Raw genomic sequence first — 24,434 nt, forward strand, 5'->3', positions numbered from 1 at the left:
CGTTGTGCAACATGTCGCAAACGTGACTGTGTTGCCAAATTGCCCATAAACCATACACGTATTTAAATTGCGCATTCATGTGCAACTTACGTTGCAGTTCCATTTACCTTTTAACCAGATTAGTGAACAAAATTTGGACGTGCGACGATTATGTAATTAAAGGTTTAAAGTCCGATTTTTGTATTGAAAATAAAGGATGCGACGATTACGCGGTGGCGACGATTATGCCGTGAAATACGGTAAGTAAGTAATTAAGTAAGTATGTAAGTAAGTATGTAAGTAAGTTCACATGAATCCTCACCTCCCTTTTCTATTGTATGTTTTTTTCGGATTCATCTATTTTCATCCTGTATTCTTTTTCCAAGAATTCTCCACATCTTCTGCAGACTCAGATGAAATAATACCACAGGGCAATCTGAGTTTTGATTTCCTCGCTTGAACTGTGGCTCCTTTTCCAAATTGCTCTTTTGATTTCCCTTACCTCTTGTTCTACATTAATACTGAAGAGAATGGGGGGAACAAACTGCAGCCATGGCACACTTCTTTCTGGTTAGCTGCTTCTTTTCCATAACGCTCAAGTCTTATCACTGCAGACTGGGTTTTGTACAGATTATGAGAGACACCATTATTTAGGGTTAAAATAATCTGCAATATGCTAGAAGCTACACTGGGAGGAGTGCTGAAGTCCATCAAAAACTAGCAAAAACATATGTGCGTTAGTAAGCTCTGAATGCTGCAAATGCAATGCTGCCAGTTACACAACCATATACAAGTGTTAACTGCGACATGTGCCATTTCTGAAATCAAGATATTTCTATTGTTTAAGTAATGGAAAGGAACAAGTGTCAAATCAAGTCATATAAAGGAAAGTAGGATAAACTTAATAACAAGCCAGCTTCGGAAGAGCGAGCAATAGAAAAAGAACTTGGACAAATGTGAAAATATGAAATGACAAGGACCCTCTCCACACACTCCATCTAATTTTTTTTTTTTGCAACTTGCTTTACGTCGTACCGACAGGCAGGTCTTATGGCAATGATGGGATACGAAAGAGCTAGAAATGGGAAGGAAGCAGCCATGGCCTTAATTAAGGTACAGTCCCAGCATTTTTCTGCTGTGAAAATGGGAAACCATGGAAAACCATATTCAGGGCGGCCAACAGTGGGGTTCGAACCCACTATCTCCTGAATACAGGCTCACAGCTGCGCGCCCCTAACCACACAGCCAACTTGCCTGGTAGTCCATCTTCTAAAGGATGGGCTCTGTCCTCATCAGACCCCATTCTTCTACATCTATTTCTTCTCAGCATCGACAAGCTTGTTTTTACTTCCCGGCTTCATCAGGAGAGCAGGTTTCAGAGCATTCATTGAGGGGCCATCTTGAAGGATCTTCAGTCTTGATGCGGGAAGCTTAGGATCATAGGAATGAGACAAACACAGGAAAATGAAAGAGATAAAAGGGCACTACAGTAGAACATTGATAATTCAAAATCCTGCCTATTTCGAAGAACCTCTCATTCTTGGAAACATGGGGTACTGTTTTGCATGTTATTTCAATTGCTTGAATCGAAATACGGATAATTCGTAATTTGAAGAACAATGTCGGTCCCAATACCAAAATTCAGACTTTTAATTTAAAACTGCCTTTACTAACTAACCTAACTAACCCCATGGCACTACAGCCCTGAAGGGCCTTGGCCTACCAAGTGACCGCTGCTCAGCCCGAAGGCCTACAGATTACGACTGCCTTTACATTTTTAAAAAATTAGTATTTTACGGATTAATTCAAATTCAAAATTTCTCCACATCCCTCACTTCGGTGTGTGTACAGTGTGCTAAGTTCGAGTGAAATCGTAATTATTTTGTATTCAGCGTTTTAAGGAACGCCACAATATCATGCAGCAGGGAGTGTGCGGAGAAGAAGAATCTACGAACACTGGTGATGCCGAAAACTAGAAAAAAAGCGTGGCTGATATAATCAGTTCATATGCACCTAAGAATATCATCAATGCCAATGTGACTCCATTGTTTTTTGTTTTAATCCTGAGCCCAAATGGACTTATAGTTTTAAAGGAGAGAAGTGCCACGCCGGCAGATGGAAGCAAGAGAAATTCTCCCCTCGTCGTAGGAAAGTTTGAAAAGCCAGGATGTTTTAAGGGCATTGGGCACATTTGTGCAAGTACAAGGCACGTAAAATATGGGTAATGGTTTGTTGAGGGGGAACATTCATAACTTGAATAGGTATTCCTTTTCGTCAGATGTTGTGATCTATTGTTTAATTTTGAAGTGAATGTCTCTATGTTCTCCGTAAATTATGTGCATTTGGTACGGACACCAACACCAGATTGATTGTTGAGAGGGAGCAGGACTCCCGGTAAGATGGTAGGGTATGAAGATATGGAGACGGTTCTTTCCTTTTGTGTTTTAATGTTATCCACATCTCCTTTTCTATTGCTCCATTTCCGATGCTAGTCTGTCTTTGTGTTTCTCCCATTATATGTTTCTATTTTTGTTCCTACCGGGCAAGTTGGCTGTGCGGTTAGGGGTGCACTGCTGTGAGTTTGCATCTGGGAGATAGTAGGTTCGAATCATACTGTCGGCAGCCCTGAAGATGGTTTCTGTGGTTTCCCATTTTCACACTAGGCTAATGTTGGGGCTGTACCTTAATTAAGGCCACAGCCGCTTCCTTCCCATTCCTAGGTCTTTCCTGTCCCACTGCCGCCATAAGACCTCCGTCGATGTGATGTAAAGCAAATTGTAAATAATAAAATATATTTATTCTTATCCGTGCAAAGACGTTGGCTGTAGACAGCGATCTGAATGTCCTTAGAACTGTTGGCTGTGTTCCTAAAGTCACATTACAAAATCATAAGGAAGAGAAAATATATTATCAAGCACTGCGTGTAGTATGCTCTATCAAAACCACTGTCTATATATTTAGAAGAAATTAAACTGTTACATCAGACTTACCTGGGAACTTTCCTGGTACGCTATCCGTCTAGGAGATTCCCCGAGCAAAACAGTTCTAATGTGAAGCTTCTGAATTTCGTCGATTGTGCCGATGGTTACTGTGCTATCAGTGGCTAAGGCCAAACTGTAAGAGATAAACAGGTGTACATCATGTGCGTTATCTAAGCAGTAATTGAGCACAACGATCAGACAGCAGTGACTCACCTGTCAGGGTAAGCTTCCGCGTTCAGAGAACACATGTGGTTCACTTCCTTAAGATTAACATTTGAGAATACGAGTTTGTGGTTCGAGGAGTAGATTACAGTCGGTCGGTCGGAACATGCAAATACGTTGGTTGTAGACAGCGATCTGAACGTCCTTAGAACTGTTGGCTGTGTTCCTAAAGTTACCTGAGAAAATCATACAAGAAGAAGAGATACAGTATATTATCAAGCACTGAGAAAAGAAAGACAAGTAACCAGAACAACAGTGAGAATGAGAGGTAAATAGTACAAACCACAATGCAATAACAAGAATGAGAGAAGCAATTTGGACAACAGATATGAATGAAGAATTTTCCTAAATAGAAGTGTAGTAAGGCTAGGAAATATACCTAGATTTGGCTCATATTTTTAGGTTCCCTAATTCTTAACTTTTATAGATATAAAATAATGTATTTAAAGGTTTCTTTAAAAGTAATATCTCTTCTTAATGGACAATGGCACCCACATGCTGCATTTCTGCCCAATGAGTTACTGTATATAACTACTGCCATCTGCTATGCTCTCCCCGCCTTCCCCGTGTTGCCTGGCAAACACTCCCTAACTGACGTTTTCTCCACAAGGATGTCTAGTAGGTTGGCCTACACAGAGCTTGTCCTTGTCAGTCGGCCTTGACAGCTCTTGATGTTACAGATGTTTTGTTATTGTAAACTATATAGTGGTGTTTCTGGAAGTGTTTGGGCTGCTTTAAGTTCATTTTGGTACATATTAGAAGCTTAATCGACGTGTTTTGGGAAGTTAGTTATTTGATTTTGTTATTCTAAATTGTACCAGTAGCAGCTTGTATTAATTGTTTCTTTAACTTGTACTATTCTGCAATTAGCCATCATTTTTAATTACCACAGATTATCGACAAACAAGATGGTATATTACTCTGCCCCAAACTACAAAAGTAATAAGGGATTAATACAGAGATTTCATTCCACAAATTCCCATGGGATCTACACCTCAGGCAGAAATGTGTACCATATGATTAATAATAATAATAATAACAAACTTGTCAGCTCCCCCAATTTAAGCGGGAGACTCCCTATTTTTGGTCATTCATCCCCCTTTCCCGTGTTCTGAGTTTTACATGCTATTTTCGTTGGAAGGCAGTATTTCTAAATTTAAAAGGACAATTCATGGTAAACACATGACTTTAAGGCCTATGTATAAAGTAAATATAGTCAGTTTTAGTTATATTACAAATTTGTTTCATCTCATTAATTCCTCCAATGAGGTTGATGTCAGTATAGGCATCCGGTGGTAAAAACTCACTACAAAGATTTGTCTCACTTCATACTCAATTCTGTAGAGAAAAGGGATAACTGTATCACATTACTGTATTAGGTAATATTAATACAAAAGAACTCATATGTCTCTGTCAGTTGAGCAGTATGCCTAAGCTATGCATGTGGACATTTCTTAACTACGATACACAGATGTACCACATGACTTTGACACGTTTTCATTATGCGGGTCGTATGGACGAAACTATTCACAAATGTGTGTGATGTCATCAGAGCTACAGTAAGGCTTGTACCCGCTTCGAAGCAGAATCATTCTTCTCTGATGAATTATGTTGGGGGAGGCGGGTGGGTCCTTGTATGCAAGGTTTTTATTTCATTTTCTTTGTCTCGAAAAGCAAGGGGCTCTAATACACAAGTAAATATGGTGTCTGTATATGCTTACCTTTTTCTTGTCGGAAAGTAGACCCGTTTGTTTACTGAGCGAGAAATAGAACATAGAGCCATCACCGAGAGCACAAAGTAGGTAGTTGATGCCTTCGAAACATGTCATCAGAATTGAGCGAGGAATGATCTCTGCAACAAGAACACAACAATAACAAATCCATTCCCAGCAACAGACTATCCCAGCAATTTCTTAACATGAATGACACTCTGACCATAGAAATAAATAATTGTGAGTTACAAAATATTTTGTTATTTAAGGTCAACTTTACCAATACTTGTCTTACTCATGATGTGTCAGAACATGTTTCTGTTTGTTTCAAGCCACCATAAGCTGACAAATAATTAATGGTAAAGAATAATCATTCTCTTATAAACTAAAAGACATATATTAAAAAATATACATTTAAACATTTGAACCTTCATGATAACTGATATATATGTCTTTTCACAAGAGTTTAATCCTGATGTAAACATGGTATGTCCACACCTCCGCCAAAGAAACTGTTCTGATTCGCTGAACGTGTAGTACCGATCTCCACCCCGTCAACATCTCATTTTCGGATGTACAGGGCTGCGCATTGCATACAACAATGCGAAGATCTGAACTTCTGAATAAACGACTAAACCTGGATTTTGCTCACTTAGTTAATTGAACACATTCACAATGCACTGCCCACGGTCACTTCTGAGCGGTTTTCCTCTTTTGTGCTTCACTATTCGTGATAGTCCCACCTCTTGCTCCGTTTCTCTCACTACGAATACTCGCTGACTGCTGCTACAAGACGCAACACCTTATCCCCAAGCTGTACAGCTTGGGACTTTCCCCCAACTACGAGAAGACTTCCTGTATGACACCATGCCTTGTGCCTTCATTTCTCGTTAGTTAATCACTATTTTATTTTTTTAAAAAGCATATATGTATATACCGGTATACATGACAACCATATTTTAATTTGATTACGTACACTTCCAAACTCTTTAAATGTAATAAAATAAAATAAAATATACTATATACTATATCGGACACACAAAGGGCTTCCAGGTCGGAGAGGATGAAAAAGTTCTGGGAGAAGAAGAAGAAGAAATTAACTCAAATGTATTGATTTCAGTGCTCCAATGTGGGCGTAAAATATGTAAATAATAATAAATAAATAAAATAAAATAAAATAAAATAAAATAAAATAAAATAAAATAAAATAAAATAAAATAAAATAAAATAAATCCGACGTACTACTTTTCTTCAAGCTCACATCCAGTCGAGTGAGTGCAATGGTTGCTTCTCCAATCAACTACGTATATGTCCACGTGCAAAGGCAAGGTGCTCCGCCTATTTGTTTACATCAGGATCAAACTCTGGTGAAAAGCGGTATAACAGTGGAATTTGTGTAAGTAATAATTTTCATTTACTTCCCGTATCGATGGACGTAACTAACTTTTTACAATCTTGGTTTGTAACTTGATGTTTTATTCCACCTAATCAATATATATTTTTTTTACTAATACTAGTTGTGAACATCTGACTTGGTCATCTTAAACTATTCATTTACAGAAGTTGAACTAAAATAAGTACACAATAATTAAATAAAACGGGGTTTGTAAACCCCGAGTTAAAAGTATAAATGCATTGTGAAATACTGTAGTCCATGTTAAAATTCTTGAATTTTCACATGACACTAGTCTTCTGAAATAATGAGAATAGACTAATTTAAAAACTCGATAGGACGTTCCAATTGTGTACAGGGTGCGTCATACAAAATTTTAAAATAATCAAAAGATTGTGTACAAATTACAGGCTTACACGCCAGGGAGTATATCCAGTTGCCAAAGTCAGTTTGGTAATTCTTAATATGAGGGTTGGGGTGTAAGTCATGGCAATTACTTTCTTCCTTACATTTGCATCATGCTACCATACAACACTCAGAGTACATGCTCACAGCACGAGATGGCGGTGCGTCGGACAAGTACCACGCACTGCAGTAGTGAGTCAGGCTCCATGAAGAATAGATGTAATAATAATAATAACTTAAATGTTTCCACCTTTTCAATGCAATATATTCACAAGATTACAAAATTATACGGTACTAGTTTCGACCCATCTAGGGGTCATTATCAGCCGTATTGGAGCAAAGATCATTTGTGGCGAAATCCTAAGACAATATTATTTTAAAGAATAATAAGTGAAATACGGCTGATGATGACCCCTAGATGGGTCGAAACTAGTACCGTATAATTTTGTAATCTTGTGAATATATTGTATTGAAAAGGTGGAAACATTTAAGTTATTATTATTATTACTTATATATTGTTCAATACGGACCAAAAACATGAAATTCATAACCATCAAGAATAGATGTGGCGAATAAATTTTGGGCCAGGGCATATGAACCAGAACTCAAACACCAGTCTGCAGAATGGTGACATGCAAGATCACTACGAAGGCACGAGTTCCGAATATCTACAAAACTTATTTTGAGCCAATTTTGACGTATGGATCAGTTACCTAGATCAGCTGTACAGAAAACAAGGAAGGACAGAATTAGGAATGATCAGATACAAAGTGACCTGCAGGTGAACCTGACCATGGAAGAAAGGTTGAGTGTTGCAAGGCTGAAATGGCTAGGATATGTTAAGCAGATGCAGGTGACTCGAACACCAAGGAAGTATTTTGAAAAGACTGTTCCAGGACGAAGACCAATTGGACGCCGTAGAAAAAGGGGGTTAGATCAGATAAGAGAAGAGAGGAGAAACATGGGATGCCCTAAAGAGAAAAAGCATACCAAGACTGTAATAAATGGAGGCACCTTGTTCTTAAACATCCTACCTGGCTCGCTGGAAGGAATTCATTATGATGATGGATCAGAAACGTGGATGATGGAGAGGGATAAAAGTAGAACACACGCAGCGGAAATGAAGTTCCAAAGGTATCTAGTAGGTTTAACGAGAATGGGCAGGGTAAGAAATGAGTTTGGGAAATGGTAAATGAGGTAACCCTACAGGAAAAGATAGAAAAATCATGTCTGCAGTGGTAAGGACATGTTAAGAGAATGGGAGAAGATACCAAGAAAAATGTTAGAAATGGAGTTGAGGGAAGGAGCCCTAGAGGAAAACCAACGGACAGATGGCTGAAAGGTGGAAAGAAGAGCATCGAGGCAAGAGGAGGGAACTGGATGACAGTGAAAGAAAAGAAGTGGTGGATGGACAGTAAACAATGTAGAGGCTTGTGTTTCAAGCAGACCGAAAGGTTCTGATAGCTAAGGTACACCTTTGACAATAACACACAAAACTTGGCAATGTCTTCCACATCAAAATATGCTGTTAATAGGGTATATGGTCACCCCTAACAGCAACACATGCTTCAGAGCGACGTGGCATGCTCTCTATCAGATGGTCCAAGAGCTCTTGTGGCAGTTGATCCCATTCCTCCGAAAGGGCAATGCGAAGGTCTTGGAGAGTCCTTGGTGGAGGCTGACGGAATGCAATTCGCCTCCCCAATGCATCCCAGGCATGTTCTATAGGATTCAGATCTGCAGAACTCGCAGACCAGTCCATGTGACAAATGTCTTCCCCAGCCAGAAATTCATCCACCAGAGCAGCACGGTGAGGTCGGGCATTATCGCCCATTACGAGGAGATCTGGACCAACCGCACCTCTGACGAATCCAACATGTGGTCTCAGTACCTCATCCCTGTATCTCCGAGCATTAACAGTGTTCCTCGGACCACCCATGAAAATGTGAAGGTCCATATGGCCATTCAACATGCCACTCCACACCATGACGCCAAAACCATACTGGTCCCGTTCCACGATGTTTCTGTGGTTATATTGGCTACCCAGTTCTCTCCAGATTAATGTGAAATGGGAATCGTTCTGCAAACTGAAGTGGGATTCATCTGTGACGAGCACATGCCTCCATTCATTCATGGTCCAGTTTTGATGTTGGCGGCTCTACAGTAAACGGGCCCGTCTCTGTGCTGGAGTGAGTGGGACGCACACCGCTGGACGTCGGGAAAACAGCCCTGCTGTAATGAGCCTCCGGTACACAGTTTGCCGGGAAACAGCAACCCCTGAGACGGCTGCAAGCTCTGCCGACAATTGTCTTGCAGGTGCACTCCGATTTCGTCGGGCGGTTAAGGCCAGATATCGGTCCTGCTGTGGGGTGGTTACCCTTGGTCGACCTGGTACTGGCCTACGACTAACATCACCTGTGTCTCGAAATCGTCTCCAAAGCCTGCACATGAGACTTTGTGGCACATTCAAGGATACGGCGACTTCGGTCTGTGTCTGGCCTGCTTCCAGGCGGCCGAGTATTCTACCCTGCAAAACGGGGTCCAAATGGCGTCGTCGTGCCATTCACCACAAGGCTACACAGTATAACAGGGCAAACACGACTGAGGGAATATGGGGCGCAGGCACTGGCTGTGTTTACCTTGAAGTTACGCGCTAGTCAAAGCCAGGAACACTCCTTTCATACACAGAGCAAACACATAAGGTTGGTAGGTGCATATGTCATGCGATTTGCAGTCTATTTCCCGTTGCCCTGCTTACTCGTAACTTATGCTTAACTTTCGGACACCAGTGAATCCAATTTTTATACTCCTCTTTTCAGATTTGGACGTAAACTGATTTTATGGATTTGTTTCAACATCATCAAGTGAAAAATGGTTTGTTTTTGTCCAGCAATAAGAAATTTCCATTCAACCTCATAGCAAGTAGGCTATAGATGTTTTCCTTGTTTTAATAGTGTTCATTCACGTTACAATTCTGGTTAAAAGAAGATTTTTAATGTACTAGACTGTTGAAAATTTTAAAAACAAGAGCACAAGTGCAACGTTGTATAAATAACGAGTTATAATAATAATAATAATAATAATAATAATAATAATAATAATAATAATAATAATGTTATTGGCTTTATATCCCACCAACTGTTTTCGGAGACGCCAAGGTGCCGGAATTTAGTCCCACAGGAGTTCTTTTATGTGCCAACAAATCTACCGACACGAGGCTGACGTATCTGGGCTCCTTCAAATAGTATTGGACTGAGCCAGGATTGAACCTGCCAAGTTGGGGCCAGAAGGCCAGCGCCTCAACCGTCTGAGCCACTCAGCCCAGCAATAACGAGTTCTAACGAACAACATATGTCGTACATAATTAGAAGATAAGATTCACAAGACCTATTGGAATTTTTACTACACTCCTTGTCATGGACAAGACATTTTAATTTAAGTGTTGTTGATTATGTAGTCATTTAGTCATTCATCAATTTTTATCTATAACGAGGAACACGGCTGAGGATGTCCTAAAACAGGACGAAACATGCCCCGCATTAATGTATAACTTAATGTAGAATAAATAACCGAAATATTATTATTGTGGTGAAAAAGTGGCTTTTTTATTTACTAAACAACAATATTATACATATTACAACTTGTAGAACCCTTTTCCCCTATGAAGCTGATGGTCATTGTGGCTTATGATGACAAATACAAAAAAACTTTGTTCTTTGATGTCAATCCAATCAATACTTGAGTTAAAATAATTGCATATGTTTCAGTTTGTTTTAAACCATCATCATCTGACAAATAATTATTGGTAAAGAATAATCACTCCATTACAAACTAAAAGAGACATTCATTTTAAAGATTCTCATGAAGGTTCTAATGTTTTAATTCACGGTTTTTAATGTTTGTCTCCAACAATTATCACAGTTTGGTTTCAGGACCTTAAGAAGAACTACCAACAATTTAAATATATTTTTATAGACTGAATAGAATACAGTAGAACCTTGATAATTCGAAATCGGTTAATTCAAAATCCCGCCTAATTCGAAGAAGCTCTCGTTCCCGGAAACATGAGATACAGTTTTGCATGTTATTTAAATTGTTTAATTCGAAATACGGATAATTCGTAATTCGAAGTACAATGTCGGACCCATTACCGAAATTCAGACTTTTAATTCGAAACTGCCTTTACATTTTAAAACAATAGTACGTTACAGAGTAATTTCAAGTCGAAATTTATCTGCTCCGCGTCATAACAGAACACGCGTTCCCGAACGTGGAGGGGTAGCTTTCCGCACTTACACTCACTTCGGTGGGTCTACAGTACGCTTCATGATTGCTAAGTTGAATGAAATCAAAATTCTTTTGTATTCAACCTTTTAAGGAACGACGTAATATCACGCAACAGGCAGTGTGCGGAAAAACAGAATCCGCGAACACTAGCGATGTCGACAGTTGACAAAAAAACGTGGCTCATATAATAAATTCATAGGCACCATACAATATGGTCATTGCCGGTGAAACTGCATTGCTTTATTTTAATGCAAGCCCAAACGGTCTTATGGTTTTAAAGGAGAAAGTGCCACCGGGGAATCGTACAAGGGTGGGGGTGGGGGTCATAGTAGTGTGTTGCAATGCACATGGAAGCGAGAAACTTTATCCAGGAAAGTTCAATAAGCCACAATGTTTTAATTACTTTCGATGCCAGTACAAAGCATCTAAAAATGCTAACAGTACAAAAATCCAAAAAATAATGCATTTGCACAGGGGAACCAGCATCATTTATCCTCATCTTTGAATTGTGTGATTTTATCTTTCATTGCGTGAGGTTACGTTTGTCAGTGATTAATCCAAATGCATTATTTGAACATTGTAAATACACCTTGTTGGATACATTTCGGAATGTTTTTTCCATGGCATTTGAAAGGTTTAAACTGTGAATCGAGGTGATTGCACGTATTAATGGGTCTTATAATAATACTTTGTGAGGCGGCAAGTGTTTACATTTCTGAAGTACGAGAGAAGTGCCATGGTGGGAAATCGTACAAGGATAGTCATAGAAAAGTTCTATTTTAAGGGCATTGGGTGCTTTCTGTGTAAATACAAGACATCTAAAATGCATATAGTATAGTAATCCAATTAATAAAGCACTTTTACATGGGAGCCAGCATAGATTTCTCCTCGTCTTTGAATCGTGCTTTTTTCTTCCTTTATTTCATTGCGTGAGGTTATGTTTGCCAGTGAGATATCCGAGTGCATTATTTGAATACTGTAAATGCACCTTCTTGGATACATTTTGGAAATAGTTCTTTTTCATGGCATTTGAAAGGTATAAACTGTGAATCATGGTTAACTGCATGCAGTAACGGGCCTTAGAATATTTTGTAACGCGGCAAGGGTTGGTACTTCTGAATTGCGAACTGGCGGTTAATTCGAAGTCCGATTTTCGAGTCCCGACGACTTCGAATTAATGAGGTTTTCCTGTATCCAAGTCCACTTTTCACTAAATGAATAGTTATTTGGAATATGGCAGACAAGATTAACCTGTTATGATAACTGAAAAACTGTCTAAGTGCCAAAGTTTAAAATCAGAAAAAAAACATGTTCTATATCATGGCAGCATTTTAAAACAAATTAGTACACAAACTGTACTTAAAACATAAGATACATATTTCAGGAAACACCCACAACAATTCAGTACAAAACACATGATTGAAAACTTAGAAAGGACCTTTGTACCATGTTGTAACTAACGAAGGTTCAATACCTCTCATTTTTATCTGGTACAACTCAATTTTTGTACACCAAACCAAACCCCATGCTGCAACAACTCCAAAGGGTCATGGTCTACCAAGCAAGCACTGCTCAGCCTGAAGGCATGCAGATTACAAGATGTCATGTGGTCAGCACGACGAATACTCTTGGCGCTATCTCTACGTCCGATAGCTCCTCAGTTGTAATCAAGTGGCTGAGTGGACCTCGAACCATCCCTTAGATCCAGGTAAAAATCCCTGACTTGGCCAGCAATCAAATCTGGAGCCTCTGGGTAAGACCGTGGTCTGGTCAATTTAGTACACACACATTGCAAATATTTACTGTGAGATTCTGCGATAAAACTGTGTTTTGACAAATACGGGATAATTTTTCTCAAGTCACTTTTCTTTACAACTGTTATACTGTCACTGAAGCTCCACAGTTGCTAAATCGTGTTGCTGCTGTGTCTTTTTGAAGGTGGTGATCCAGGTAGAAATATCATTACATTAACTTCCTCACAAACATTTGGTACGTACTTTCCTCTAATTTTAATCCAAGAAGCTTAGAAAATATTTCATTTTTTGGTAATCTAATGATACCTGCAGCTTAAGGATATCTGAAATCAGTGTCATCCATATTTGCAATGTTTTAGTCTACTGAATACCTTTTTTCTTTTCTTCCATGTTCCAACATTATCAACAGACATCTTTACAAAATTATCCGATCACAGTTACTGTGTCTGGTGAAGGAAAGTGGAACCCCTTTTCATTATATGTACCACTCTTGATACTACTGACTCCATATTTAGGTTGTCTTAAAAACTTCTTGCTCCAACTTACTTGCTTCAAACCCTTCAGAAAAGCACTGTGCTTGGTATATGGAACATTTTCAACTGGAAAGCTCATATTTTTCAATTTGGGCACTAGACGCCTTCCACTTTTTTTAAATATTTATTTATTTACTGTCTTACTAATAAACAGTGTATAACTTTTATACAAGGTTTATACACAGTTTATGTGAAATTCGTTACTAATAAACCGTGTATAAGCCTCCTGTGTATACATCTGTTATAGTTATTCATTGAATTGCTTATACAGACCAGGACCCTTGTATAAGCGTTGTATAGCAGCGAGTAGCGGAAAAAGAAACGAGTGAGCAGTTTATTTTCGTGGTATTTATTGTCTACAGTATAATAATCATGATGGAATATTAGACTTATCCATTTAACATTGGACACACATTGAAATAATGGACGATAACGTTGATGATCTTCACGATATTTTAAACATAGAAGACATATCCATTCTGAGGTTATGGAGGCTAGACATCTTCGTAAAGTAAAACACTTTAAAGAGACAGAATGACAATGAATAACTATAAAAGAAATGATGGTTGGGGGTGATTTTGTGTAATAATGTGTAATAGACTTGAAATTGCGAGTTTATTATACATTATCTGCCTCTACAAAGATCTTTCTCAAATTTGAGTATTAAAAAAAGGACATATTCCTTGACATACAAAATGGTATAACTTGAAAACCGTACGTAATATGATTTCCATACTTTGTAGTTGAATACGCAGAAATATGATGTATAAATGCCTAATAGAAACTTTTTTGATCAACCTTTCTTTTAAGCAATAAAACAGATTTTCCTTTCTCCTGAAAAGTAAGGATTTTGGAATGCGTACCCTTTTCAACTCGCCGATTCAATTACATTTGCTTATGTTTTCCGTACTATCCCAGTTAGGAGCTTTTGATCTTTTCTTAAGCTTTTCCATTTCTTTTTTGGCGTTCATTACACAAGCAAGCTGAAGAAATGTTCATATTAACATAAGCCAATTTCCAGCTGTCTCACTTTGTGTTGCCACTGCCTTTTCGATATGCTGAGCTACTGCGCGACTTTCCGGTAATTTTGGCTCTTAGATAACAAGCAGAAGCGATCATAAAGGCGGTGAACGTGCGAAATACGTCAGTGAACTGCAGGAAGAGATTTCAACGCCTTGGAACGAGTGTATACGCGCTGTATAGTAATACAATGCGTATACCACGTTTATTAGTAAGAAAAATATACAACGCTTATACAGGGTTTATCCACTGTATAACTATACAAGTGTTAAACAACTGTATAAGGACTTTTTATTAGTAAGACGGTTAGCATATAATCAAACATAATAGAAGAAAGACATTACATTGTACTGTAATATTCAATTTACTTTGATAGCCATGATCGTATTCCACTTTAGAAGTTTACTTTAAACATCTTTTATAGAAGAAGAAGAAGAAGAAGAAGAAGAAGAAGAAGAAGAAGAAGAAGAAGAAGGAGAAGGAGAAGAAGAAGAAGAAGAAGAAGAAGAAGAAGAAGAAGAAGAAGAAGAAGAAGAAGAAGAAGAAGAAGAAGAAGAAGAAGAAGAAGAAGAAGAAGAAGAAGAAGAAGAAGAAGAAGAAGGTTATTGCTTTTTATGTAATACTAACTACTTTAACGATTTTCAGAGATGACGAGGTGATGGAATTTTGCAGCGCAGGAGTTTTGTTTTTTACGTGCCGATATATCCACCAACATGGGGCTGATGTATTTGAACACCTTCAATTACCACCGCAGGGATCCAGGATCAAAGCTGCCAACTTGGGCTCAGAAAGCCAGCAACTTAACCATCTGAGCCACTCAGCCAGGCATATTTCATACGAGATGAAAATACTGCACATAATATCAAATTCCTAAGAAAGACATTTTCTGAAGTTCTGTACACATTACAACTCACCTCCACCTAAGAACTCCTTGTTTATCTCCTCAAGGCCTGGTAACCTGAGGACACGTGCCGAGATGTCAGTCCAGAGGCCGACAGCTACAATCTCTGCCTTAGTGCTTCCTTCCTGTAGGGGTGTGATATCCAAACAGGCCACTTCGTGTTCCAGTGTGGCTTGTCTGTAAACAACAATATTATCAACTGACTAAGTCTGTTAAAACATAGTTTAACATTTTCTTGAAGGGACCAAATCAAAGGGACAACTCAACTCAACTTTCCATTTCCACGTTACATACAAAAAATGATGGAACACAGTTGAACCTTGATTCACTGTTTCTGAAAGGACCATGTGAGGGGAGCCTAAATACAGCAAAACGGAAAATTCGGGAACAAATTAAAACCATTGACAATTTGGCTAAACATTGCAATAATGGGGTATGTATAATTACAATTTTAGAAAAATCCTAAATACAGGAACAAATTAAATCAATAAAATTAATAAAATTAAAATCATCAACAAAGTTTGGCTAAACATTGCAATAATGCAGTATGTAAATTTACAATTTTACAAAAACTCCTACATAAATTACACAAAAAGTAAAACAAGAAATAATTGTTTCAAAGAAGTTCAGAATAATTTAGAAGAGCTGAATATTACAATGAAGCAAATTGAAAATAGAGAAGAAAAAAAGGATTCTCAAGAACAAACAAATAAGATTGTCATTAAAAACTGTACAACACAAACAATATGTCATATCTGATGAAGAAAGGGCAGCCAGGTCAGCCAGAATGAAGAGGTTTTGGGAAAGGAAGATGATGCAAGCTAAATCTTCAGTTAATTCTTTATCAACATAAATGTATTTGGGTTTGATTGAAGTGCTCCAATGTGGGCGTAAACTATGTAAATAAATAAATAAATAAATAAATAAATAAATAAATAAATAAATAAATAAATAAATAAATAAATAAATAAATAAATAAATAAATAAATAAATAAATTACACGAGTTAAAAATCTCAACATTTTAAATTCAGTTTTACTGAGAAAATTTTGCCTCTTTCCCACATAAACTTATTTCAAGTCAGCAACTTACTTTCACCATTATCAATGACAAAGTTCAAAATTCAGTTACTTGCACCTTATTCAGTGTAAAACTCTTCCACAGCCTGCTAGGGTCTCTTTTCTCATTAGCACACCTAATGGATAGCAGCTTGCGATAGTTTCAGCTGATGCATATTTTGCTCGCTAATTATTGTTTCTTAGTAACAAAAAGAAAGTGTAACAGGACCCATTATAAAAAACTGATGTTCATTCAAGCAGTAGGTAGCAATCCTCACATGAAGCATGTATACTGTGGCATAGTGAGCTGCTGCATCCGCCATGCCAATGTTCAACTACGGGAAGTAGCGCAAGCTAGCCAGCTCCAACCGCACGCACATCAACAAGGAAGGCCCGCTCTCTCCCTACTCCCTTTACCAGGCGGAGGAGAGCCACTTGCGGATTGATCAGCACTCCCACCCCTGTTATCTGGATCATCCTGTTCGCTCATTGGAGGCCTCCGGCATTATGGAAGAATATGAATGGAGCGCGAAGAGCATTTGCCTTCGGGAAGACTCTGGAAGGCGTGTCCCTTCTGGAATCATCCAGATGGTGCGGGCCCAGGTATTTAAGTCAGGCGCGACCTATGAGGTTCGGTTCAGTTAGCTGGTGTAGTTCAGTAAACGATTGAAGACTGTGTTGACTCAGTGAGTTAGTGAAGAGTGCAGTCAGTGTGCTAGTGACAACCTGGGCTTAGGTGTCAGTCTGTTGGAGCCAAGGACCCTTTTCTGTGTGCCTGTCGTCGTGCGTGTCTCTTGAACCAGCTGCTGGAAGAGAATGGCTGTGAGTGGAGTTCTACGGACTGAGTGGAGAGCGGATACTATCCCGATCTCCAAGACTGAAATGTGTAGGTATGGACTGCGGACCGTGACAATGCTAACAAAGTAACTGTGTGACTGAGCGAAAATGTAGTGTTAGTGATCGTAGTCTTTGTGAATTAGTGTGAATAAGAGAGAGAGAGAACTGTGTTATTGTGTGTACATACCTGCCAACTTTTAGAAACCAAAAATAGGAAGATATTTTAATTCTTGGATTTCATCACATATATTCCACCACGGTCTACGTGAAAAAAGGTCAGGATAAAAGGCATACTTATCTACAGTTACAATGCAAATTAACCATTAAATTTAAAATCTTAAACTAAGAAAACATAAAAATAGTTACAAGAAAATGTACCTAATCACTCTCATTTATGACATTTACATACGAATAATATTTGTCACACCGTCACACGCAACAAAATACATAATACCGTATTTTCTCGCATAATTAACGCACTTCTTTGACGAAAAATACAGGCGAAAACTTCGGATGCGATTCAAGGAATTCGTATATTTATAAATTATTTACAATTCATTTACATTTAAAAGATACATCAAATATAATCCAAACACAATTGGTTCAACCCATTTGCAGTTATCGTCATTTGGCGTAAAATTCCGGCGTGAGATTTTTTCTGAAAAGTCAAATAGGGTACATCAGATAAGTTAGACACGTGGACTTGAAGTACGGTACCGACACTGGAAAATATTCTTCCAAATACGAGCTGACAATACGACCTGAATGACATACCGGAAAAAAAACCTGTCCAACACGAGAAGGGCCGGGCATCGAAGGAGGGACCCTGCTACATTACTCCAAACCGTTCGTATCCAATCTTGTACGAGTGACGTGTCCATCCACCCTTTTTCTTGAATACGAACGTGGATCACTCGCGGAAATTTTGCTTTAGGCATTGTTTTTCGTTTTAGAACAAAGTAAGGTGCATGCTTTCTGCCATCAGCTATTACAGCAAGCATTGCAGTACATCGTCGTTTTTGTTTTTTTGCTTCCGGTAGCGCGTGCGATAACACTGTATGTTCCTTTCTTATCGACTGTTCGACTTCGTGGTATATGGAAACTGATTGGCGTCTGACCTGCCGTTCCTATAAGGAAGATAGAATATTCCTTCACTTTACGCTTTTCAATCACAAAGCGCTGAAAATGGTTGAAATCATTCGTCACGTTTTGGCATAATGTTGTTCTTCGTCGAAGAGAAAGTCCATTTCTCTTCATAAAATTAATTCAGCCTCGGCTAACCTTTAAATATGAGACAATGATTCCACGTGCCGCGGCTATTTCTCATTCTTTAAAATGCAGCATTTTGTGAGAAACGGCTTATCCAACATTGCGTAACAAAATCATATAGTTAAGCAGATAATCCTCTACTTGCGGAAACATGCCGCTTTTTGGTCCGCGAAATGCTTTGTGAGACTTGTTGGCCGCTTGAAGTGCACTTCTGTTACCGCGGTAGCGCATGTTTCATTTGGACACTGAAAACTTGCTGCCCGCTGCTCTATTCCCGTATGTTTCGCAAGTTCGTATGATGCAGTACTGTACCAGTTTCTTAGAGTACTGTGGACTGACAAACAATTTTGAGATCACATAATGTCCCGTACGCGAAACACTCGTAAAACTAGTGCAGTGGGATTTCCTGCCGGCTAATACAGCACGTTGCCCTGTATGTGGAATGCCCGCTTTCGCAATAGGAAGCCTGCTACCTGAGTAGTTGGCGGCATCTTTATTTCGAAACGCATCCGGAGCTGAGTTATGGATCTTCGAAGTTGTGGGTTCGTAAAATTCCACTTTGGACCCAAAAATATTGGGATGTGTAAATTATGCAAGGGCGTCGATTACGGTACACGAGAAAATACGGTAGTTTCCTTTAATATCCGGTAAAATGTACAGAAATTTATAGGCATCTCTTAACACTTGGAGATAACGTTTGTCATATTTTTTGGCCATAACGAGAAAAGAAAATACCAGAAACTGTCATAGAAATGCAAGGAACAACTCCGACGAAACTACGCACAGAAACGATGTTAACAGCGCGCGAACAACACAATAACAAACTCATTGTTTCGTCCCGATTAACTGAGTCGTTAGCGCGCACTAGCCTCTTGCTTGCAGGACGATTGCCGCCCCGAATCCCCAACTTAAAGCGCACACGCTGCTGTGGTGAGCGGGAAAAACGATACACGAAGGCGAAATAAAGCATCAAATACGCTTGAAAATTAGGTTTCGTAAATTACACAAGCACATAAGAATTTATCCTTTATTCTAGGGGAAGAGTATTGGCCGTACTAGAGGTTATATTAGTCAAAAATCGGAAGAAGTAAAAATTAATCGGAAAATCGGAAGACGAGTAAAAAACCGGAAAGTTTCCGGGTAAATCGGAAGGGTTGGCAGGTATGTGTGTACCTGTGTAAGTCATAAGCTTGATTATCCTGCATGAAATGTGTAGTTTTAGTAATTAGTAAATAAATGTTAGAAATACCAGATCCTGTTTTCATTTAATTTACCCAGCCAACACGGTACAATATATTGCATAGAAATAGAACATTCCTCCATTCACACTGAACACCATACTAAACAAGAGGAAACTACAAGGAGCAAGTGACAAACGAAAATGAGTGTGTGAGGTGAAAAGCATGTTTCTGATGGAACCGTGGTTCATTTAGCACACCAGCTGGGACTCTCAAACTTTCAAGTTTCAAATAGTTGGATCAAGATATTTAAGAACATGCATAATCTAGTGTGTAGATGTGTGTGTGAGGCATGGTTACTAGCATGAACCCATAGACTACAGAAATATGAGGAAACTATATTGCAATCACTTTGTAACCGTCCAGGCTTCTCCAGCCAGACTAAATTAATATACTATCATTTTACGCGATATCACTCGATATCAAGTTTATCCGCCATCGGCAATTATTCGTAATATCATATTTATTCAACGTCAAGCATTTGTAAATAAGGCTTTTGCAATCATATTATATAATTGTAACATCATTTATTATTTAAATTATTATATTAGGTAGGATAGGAATTCACTATGTATTGTAAATATGGACAATATGTTGAGACATAGTTGTTGTCATTTCATCTCATATTTGTGTATACGGAAAAGGTTATGCTTATAGCAGGGGAATTTAGCATGACTCACTTGGGTTAAACTCATGAGCATAAAGTGGTAAACAGTGACCCGCGCGCGAGGCTTGCTATGCGGAAAGCTACATCATCGCCACGCCTACTGGTCTTGTCAAGAAGAAAGAAGAGGGAGATGATAATGCGATCTACGAATCAGATGCTTCGTTATATAGAGAATTGATATTGAGCTATTATCAAGAGTGGGGAGAGCCCGGTGATATATTATGTAGTGTGGAGCATTCCTCGATTCACGGAGTCTCGGATATTCACTCACATCGCTACTTCTGCTGAGAACCTAACTACTATTAGAACTTCTACTGTGAACATCTACTTTGAACGACGTTATTGATTTTGAGACAGTGTGTGGTCTCTCCGAGACATAGTTATTTTGTACAGTGTGTTGTCGCTTCGATACAGTACTTAGCTGCGGTTATGTTATCGGATCTGCGTGAGACGAAACAAGCTTACGGCTTGTGTTATATTCAGTAAATCTTCTGGACGAAGAACTATGTTTAGTTCAAGTCCATGGAATTTGGTACAAGTCTGTACCGTATAAATAGTATAGCTCAGTTGGATTGAGATTTCTACTAACATGGAAAAATTCATATCTCTGAATTTTCTCCTCATACGATCAACGCTGATCAGTTTTTACAAGTATAGGGCCAATGTCTAATTTAAAGACTAGGCAATTAGGGAGTGCTAGTCCAGATAGCCCGTACCACATCAGAGAAGGAAGGATGTCCACGGAGTCAATTCTACATCGAGAAGAAGAGAACGAGTAACCACGGAAATCAGATGACTTCAACGGAAACTGCAATTGGTGAGCTTCAATTAGATAAAGCAAGCAATAGTAATTTGAGTAACGTAAATACTAAATCCCTCCACGCTTTAACTCTTTCCCGCGCATTGCGTAGTAAAGCGTACTGGAGTTGCACATTGTCTCCCGCGGGTAGCGTAGTAAAGTGTACTCGACTTTCAAACAGACTTCCTCTGCCATCTGTCTGCTATACATATAACTTTTTGGAACCAGCAAATTCTCTACGCTTCCTAGATACTACTGGCATGCACGGAATCCTAAAATAAAGTGTTCTTTTATACGTTTCCTTAGATAGAACAGACAGCTGACTGAATGTAAACACACTGCAGCAACATGGCTGCTCATAACCACTTGAATACGGAGGATATTTGTTACAAATTAGATCAATATGTAGACAAATGCAATGATAGTGAGTTTGAAGTTGTAGATATGATAATAAAAATAGTATGGGAAGCATTTGGGACAGGATATGAATCTGAGAGGAATCGAAATACGGCACAGGACAGGAAATGTTCATTCAGGTACCGTCTAGTTTTAAAATATTAGGCCTACTTGTAAAATACACAATTGTCAGTTTTAATCCTTCAGTTAATTATCTTTCGGACTATGAGCCTCTACTTGATTACATAATAGCCTATTCCAACTAATGTCAGTTTATCTTCCAATCCCATTCATTCAAAAATTGCTTATAGTTTGTATGTCCGAGAGGAAGCACGATTTGCTATCGAAATATCTTCATCCGACTGATCCCGAAAATGAAACAAATTGGGAGATTCAGGGTGAATTCTTGCGTTCTCTGCATTACCAAGAAAATAAGAGCTCCATCATGACCAGCAATTTAGACTGACTTCAAGAACAAGCAATTTAACATTATGCACCATATTGGATGCTTCCTGATGTACCATTCCGAACAGGGGGGAAGTCTTTCGTGTAATTAGGTGATCTCATTGTATTATTTTAGAATAACTATTGTGTATTTTCCATTGTTAAAAAATTTGAAATTGATATCTTAAGTGGATTTTACAGAAAAAAATATTGAGTGAAGGTACTCCACATCTATACCTGACAAGCAAATTATTACTCTAGGTTTCGCCCGACAGTGAGTCAAAGATATTCCGTGGGAAAGGGTTAAGGAACTTTTCCGATTCATCTCATTTTTTTTTGTACAATAAATTCATTTGTATTTTATATTGCGCTAAGTTTCTTTCTCAAACGATACTTAATGGTTAATTATTTAAAATCCTACCCCTGTGATTTAAGTAAAGTCTTTATGCTAGTAAATATAAATTTTGCTTTACAGTTTTGTTTAAAACTGTAACACTGGCGCCCATACATCACATAGAGAAATGGGAAACCATGGAATGTTAATTGTTTCTATTTGCGTGGCAATTTGCGGGCAAGCCACATATAGTTTATTTGATATTCATGTGTCCCAAGGTATTAACTTTTATCTCCTCTAGTGAGAAGCTTAGGGTCGAACAGTTACAACTTCTGGAGAATTGCAGTCAAAATCATGTTTCCAATGTGGACAAAACAGGGCTATTGTTTCACCTTCTTCCTACTTGATAAAACCTTGACATTTAAGGGTGACACATGACACAGTGAGAAGTTATGGAGGGAGAGAGAGAGAGACTGTCCTATGGTGTTGCAATGAAAGTGGAATAGGAAAGTTGGTTCCTCTAAAAACTGAGAAGCAAAGAGTCTGTGCTGTTGTGAAAATGTGTTGAGGTTTTCAAGCAAGTACACTTGAAATCTGAAAGCCTGGGTAACAACTGAATATCTGAGCAATATTTATGTGGGGAATCTTACTTTCCTTTTTTGAGAAGTCATAACAAGCAGTTTTATGAGACTTAAATCAGTATGTTCTACCTTGACGCTGACCATTCAGCCAAGAAGTCGAACTACTTCATGACTAAGAATACAAAGAGAATACCCTATGAAAATTTGAAATTGCAAGACAACAACAAAAAAATAACAAGAAATTGTTATTTTATCTGGCCAAGTGTGTTGTCTCCTTTGTAAAACAAAAGAGTTTGCACCTTTAAAGGGTTCACTTTTCTACTAGAAGTGCTTACTTACCCTCTCTGGACGAGCTCCTTGTCACAGATCTCCAGGTAGTACATGTCGCTGCCTGTGGCACAAACTACCTGCGTCGTGTTACAGGCCACCACACTGATTGTCTTGTCTGAAGGAGGTTTCCACTCACTGCAAAAAAAATAAAATAAAAAAATAAATAAATAAAGGCCATTGAGTATATGCAGTGTCATCTACACAGAGAACAGACGTTCAAATTTTAAAAGAGAAGTGAATATTCAGTTTTCACGATTGCATTGTACTTCAGACCGACTCCACAGACCTAATTGATGACTATGGTGATGATGATGATGATGATGATGATGATTGTTGTTGTTTAAACCTTACCACTCGAATTAAAGTTCTCTGTGTTGTCTCCACTACTCATATTTTAAATGTAAATTTTTATCTTATATGACCTGTATTCATCTTTCACTATTTTGGAGATAGCACTTGCTTTTGAATGATGTAAGTAGGCTATACACGTTTACAGCAAGCTATACTGGAGCAAATAAAAGGAATATGTGGAATTTAAGAATTATTATTATTATTATTATTATTATTATTATTATTATTATTATTATTATACCAATCAGTTTCGTTAATAATTTCAGTGTACAAATTATCACTAAAAATCAATTGTAAAACTCTATTCAGTCTGTGGTTTCATACCGCGCAGCAGTTTGTAGGCTAAAACCACTGTAAACGGCGATATCTTGAAATCTGGATCTGTTGATTTATAATTGTGCTAGCCGTCAGCATCAGGTACATGTTGGGTTACGGTACAAAAACCGACCATCTTCAGTTCACTTTTAGGCATCGTGAAATGCTCTTAGATATATTTATTAGGAGCAGAGGTGCGAAAATACTGTGGTTTCATGTGTTGCCTGACATATACAACATATATATGACTAGAAGAGCACATGGCGACCCTGTTTGTTTACTATAATCAAGCTTTCGTGTGCGTGAGTGGACAGCTGACGGCTACACTGCCATCTAAATAATAGATTTTTGACCAACTGTCAAATAATATCTGGATTCTACAAAGTTCCACGTGGAACCAAAAGATGGCAGTACAGTATATCATCGTGTATTTTGTAGTCTAAGAGACGGCAGACGAGCGTTGGGCGATAAAATGTCATGTCGGGTCTCACCCAACAGACGAGTGGTAAGGGTCAAAGGGCCCAAAAGCTAGGTCACCGGCCCCACAGACCTAATTAGCTGGAAGTCTAATTTAAGACATGCCAGGAAAACCAGGATGAACCTCAGAATTAAATGTTTCAAAGATAAGT

The 24,434-nt window shown here is 38.4% G+C and overlaps 1 protein-coding gene across 1 annotated transcript in view; it reads right to left on the bottom strand.

Moving 5' to 3' along the window:
- pic (DNA damage-binding protein pic) overlaps nt 1-24,434 on the bottom strand; it is a 148,908-nt gene that overhangs the window by 69,545 nt on the left and 54,929 nt on the right. The window contains exons 10-14 of the mRNA XM_067156832.2: nt 23,149-23,274; nt 15,201-15,364; nt 4,904-5,034; nt 3,174-3,358; nt 2,970-3,093 (exon numbers count right to left, since the gene is read on the bottom strand). Of these exons, the coding sequence (XP_067012933.1) occupies nt 2,970-3,093; nt 3,174-3,358; nt 4,904-5,034; nt 15,201-15,364; nt 23,149-23,274 (730 nt within the window). The remainder of the gene's footprint in view (nt 1-2,969; nt 3,094-3,173; nt 3,359-4,903; nt 5,035-15,200; nt 15,365-23,148; nt 23,275-24,434) is intronic.

The sequence above is a fragment of the Anabrus simplex genome, chromosome 12 (assembly GCF_040414725.1).
Source record: "Anabrus simplex isolate iqAnaSimp1 chromosome 12, ASM4041472v1, whole genome shotgun sequence".
In the NCBI taxonomy this organism is placed as follows: Eukaryota; Metazoa; Arthropoda; class Insecta; order Orthoptera; family Tettigoniidae; genus Anabrus; species Anabrus simplex.